Genomic DNA, 3597 nt, shown 5'->3' on the forward strand with positions numbered 1-3597 from the left:
CCATTAAAACAAACAGAGCTATAAAATTCTGGAAACTCTTCCCAACAGCCTTAAGCCCAAGGCATCCTCGCTAGTAACGGGGGAAGTCGTGCATGGGTTCCAGACGCATGAGAACGTACTGGAAGGCGACCAAGCTGGGACTTTCTTCTTGGCATGAAAGGCCCGGAAGAGACTTGGAAAGGGGAATCCCTTTCTTGCTTTGACTTGGTGCTTAATGCAGGCCCCGTGCTACCTAAAAACACCCAGGGGAAGGAGAGGACCCGCCCAGTCCTTGGGGAACGCAGGACTAGGGGCTTCCTCCACCTCGTGCTTAAGGTGACATGAAAACACGGTCTCTGAGCATATCTTCCAGGCACCATCAGACCCCTCCCTGTGTGCCTGTTCCCCCCCACACAGGCCCCCAAACTCCCTCTCCTGCATGCCTGCCCCACTGGCTGCCGGAGGTCACCGCTGACTAAGGTGGGACACCAGGTAGACGAGGCCCACCAGCAGGAGGCCCCGCACACCCAGCATCATGAGCAGGAAGAGGAGCAGGATGGAGGTCACCGGCTCCACCGCATGGTTGCCCAGATGCCACTGGGGGAAGCCCATGTTCACCAGCTGCCGGTTGAGGTCATTGAAGGGGGACTGAGCAGCACCCAGCCTGGCACCTGCCTGCTGCTGGCGAGGACCGGAACCCCCCAGGGGGGCACCATGGCCCCTATTGAGAAAGCTCTGGAAGGTGAAGACAGAAAGATGAATGAATGTAGAGAAAGCTTCTCTGGCATCGAAGTACGAGACAGCAAGGGAACCTTCCGGGCTCAGCTCTGCCCTCCTCTCTGGTCCCTCAGGGCCACACCTTCCCTCCTCAGCAATCTCCAGATGCCGCCCACAGGGATGCCAGTCACTGAGTCACAAGCTCTCAGAGCACAGAAAGTGCCAGTCTATCTCCCCGTGTCCTGCCAGGGAGGAGGTGCCCAGGCTGGGGAAAGGAGGAAGGGATCAAGGAGGGCTGGACCACAGCACAGCTTCTGAGCAGACATTCATAACACGCATCACTCCTTCCTTTAACACCATCATGGTGTGGCCGTGGGCCCGTCTTCTCCACCTTTCCCAGTTCTCTCCCAGCCGGCCGACTCTTAGAGAGCAATGCCGGCTCCGGCAGGGTTAACCAGGCTAAAGGAGAGGCAGCTGGTGGATTCAAAGTCTGAGAAGGCTTCCAGAAGAGTAAGAAAAGCTGGGGAGACAGGGGGCTGGCTGGGCAATAAATCTGCAATTTTCCCCAAGTCTGGACCCTCGTGTTCTCTAGCCCGACTCTCTGCAAAGAGGGCTTCAGGCTACAGAGGGTTAATGACTAGCAAGAGAGCTTCTAGGAGCTCAGAGGACAGGAGGCCACTGCTCCCCTGGCCCTGCCATGGGCACCGGGCACCTACCTGTCGGGGGGTGCTGCTGCGTGAAGGGGCAGTGTTCCTGACGCGAGGGTCGTCGTCCTGCACGATTTCCCCATTGGCCAAGATCCGCACCATCCTCCCGCGAGCTAAGGGCCGTCCTGGGCTGCACCCTTCCAGACCTGAAAGAATCACTTTATCAGAGACATAGACATGCTTGCCTTCAGAGGGAAAAACTGCCATTCTAGGTGCTCACACTGGTTACCTGCGCCCGGCGGGCACTGCGCCTGCCTAATTACAAGGAGACAAATAAATGCAAGTTATCTGACAGACAAAAATCTTTCAGACATGGAGTCCACTGGGAAAACTACCAGAAGCATCCTTGGAGATGGACGTTCTAGGAGCCAGCACTGCCAGCAACCACAGGGATAAGGGCCCACGCTGTGGCCCCCGTGGGAAGTCCACGGAGGCCCATCGCACTTACACCTCCCAAGCGGAGGCAGGTACAGCTAGAGACCCAGAGAGGTCTAGGCGCCTGCCCAGGACCACTCGGCCAGAGGCCACGCCAGGAACTCTGGCCCTAGGTCCTTCTCTCGGCTCTAAACACGGAGTCCAGGGCACCAAGATCCCCGGTGTCCCCATTTCCCATCCGTTACAAAATGGCCCATTGGGAGTAAACGCCCAGGACCCGGGCCTTCTCCTCACAGAAGCTCTGGGCCCACTTCGGAGCTACTTGGGGTCCCCTGCCTGGCAGCAGCCACAGTGAGGGCCACAGGGCTGCCAGAGCCAGGGGGAGGCGCAGACCTTCCCCCGAAGAGGGCACACCCCTCCCCTGGCGCTCATCTCTCAGATAACAAGAGTCCCTCCCGTGACCACGGGGGCGGGGCCAACCTTCCCAAAATATGGGAGGCGGGATGCCGCTGGGGGTCTGGGCCGGCCCCACTCCGCAGAGCCCAAGGGTGTCTGTCCGGGGGCCGGAGGTGGGGGTGGGGTCCTTCCGTGGCTCTCCCTGAGTCTGTGTAAAGGCCGTTTTTTCCTAAGGAGATGAACCAGTTTTCTCCTAAATTCTGAAAAGCTCTGTGACACGAGCCAGAGGGCGTTAAGGACCCCTGTTCTGCTGCCCTTGGCCCAGAGCCTGGGACAGACGGGTCCCCCTTCCGAAGCCCGTGGGGTCCCTGGAGAAGGCCACCGGGTCACGGAGCTCCGCAGCCCCTCGGCGCTTTGCCACGCCGAGCCCGCTGGGTGGGCGGTGGCCTCGGCTGGCCCTGGGACACCTGACTCGGGAGTTGGGGGGGGGGGCGTGCTGGGGGGCGGGGGGCTGCGGGCTGCTGGGACGGGGCGCCGCCCCGGCTGCCGACTCCGGGCCCGCGGGAGAGGAGAGATGCGCGCCCGCTCGCCCGCGCCCCAGGCCCGGACACCCACCTTCGGGCGCGGCTCCCGGGCCTCGGCTGCGTCCACTCCCCGCGGCTCCCAGGCCGCTTCCTCCCACCTGACCTCACAGGAAGCTCAAGCCGCAGCTGCATGGCCAGCGGGCGGCGCCGCAGCCCCCTCTTTAGGCCGCCAGGGGCACTGCAGCTGCCGGGCCTGGCAGCGGCGCAGGGCAGGGAGGAGGGAGACACGGGGCGCCATCGGGAAGAAGGAGGAGGGAGAAGAGAGGATGGGGAGGAAAGAATGGAGGAAGTAGGAAAAGGAGGGAGAAGGAGAGGAGGAAGAAAGGGAAGTGGAGCCCATGGAGGAAAAACCCAGAGTGTGGGAGACCCTCTGCCCTGGGTGGAAAGATGGCACAGGCTCAACCCCCGGATGCTTCTTGAGTGGGACCCAGCCCGACCCTCGAGGAGCCCCAGCTTCCAGTGGGGAAGACGAGGCATGAACCACAAGGCTGGTGCAACTCACTGCAGCTTGAAGGAAGGCAGGCTTCCTGGAGGAGGCGATCTTTTAGCTGGGGACAGAAGTGTAGGTAGGATAAATAGGGATGGGCATTCCTGGCAGAGGGTACTACCTGTCAAAGGAGCGAACAATGAACAGTCAACCTCTGCCCCTTTCCTCATGTCTTCATACTCCGCCCCTACTGTCATAAGCTGTTCTCCGTCGACCCTTTCACAGTGGGAGAGAATGAGCTCTGTGGTCTTACAATTTGGGTTTCAGCCTCTGGCAAGTTACTGGGTGGCTCAGTCTCCTCGTTTGCAAAATGAAGACAAATCTATCCGTTACTTCACAGGATTGTTGCAAA

General features: G+C 60.6%; 1 protein-coding gene across 1 annotated transcript; it reads right to left on the reverse strand.

Moving 5' to 3' along the window:
* Positions 1-404: 404 nt before the first annotated feature.
* Positions 405-2855, reverse strand: FAM241B (family with sequence similarity 241 member B). The gene is made up of 3 exons (XM_039233306.1): positions 2790-2855; positions 1413-1549; positions 405-714 (listed from the first exon to the last, which is right to left on the reverse strand). Exons 2-3 carry the CDS (start codon positions 1503-1505, stop codon positions 445-447), a joined length of 363 nt encoding a protein of 120 aa, XP_039089237.1. The 5' UTR covers positions 1506-1549; positions 2790-2855; the 3' UTR covers positions 405-444.
* Between the last annotated feature and the right edge of the window lie 742 nt (positions 2856-3597).

This window comes from Hyaena hyaena, unplaced genomic scaffold (genome assembly GCF_003009895.1).
Source record: "Hyaena hyaena isolate Hyena2069 unplaced genomic scaffold, ASM300989v1 scaffold_73, whole genome shotgun sequence".
NCBI lineage: Eukaryota > Metazoa > Chordata > Mammalia > Carnivora > Hyaenidae > Hyaena > Hyaena hyaena.

Coding starts and splice junctions, on each gene's coding strand:
- FAM241B (XM_039233306.1), bottom strand. CDS start 1,505: ATGGTGCGGATCTTGGCCAATGGGGAAATCGTGCAGGACGACGACCCT. Junction 715..1,412: donor GCAGCAGCACCCCCCGACAG/GTAGGTGCCCGG, acceptor TTCACCTTCCAG/AGCTTTCTCAATAGGGGCCA.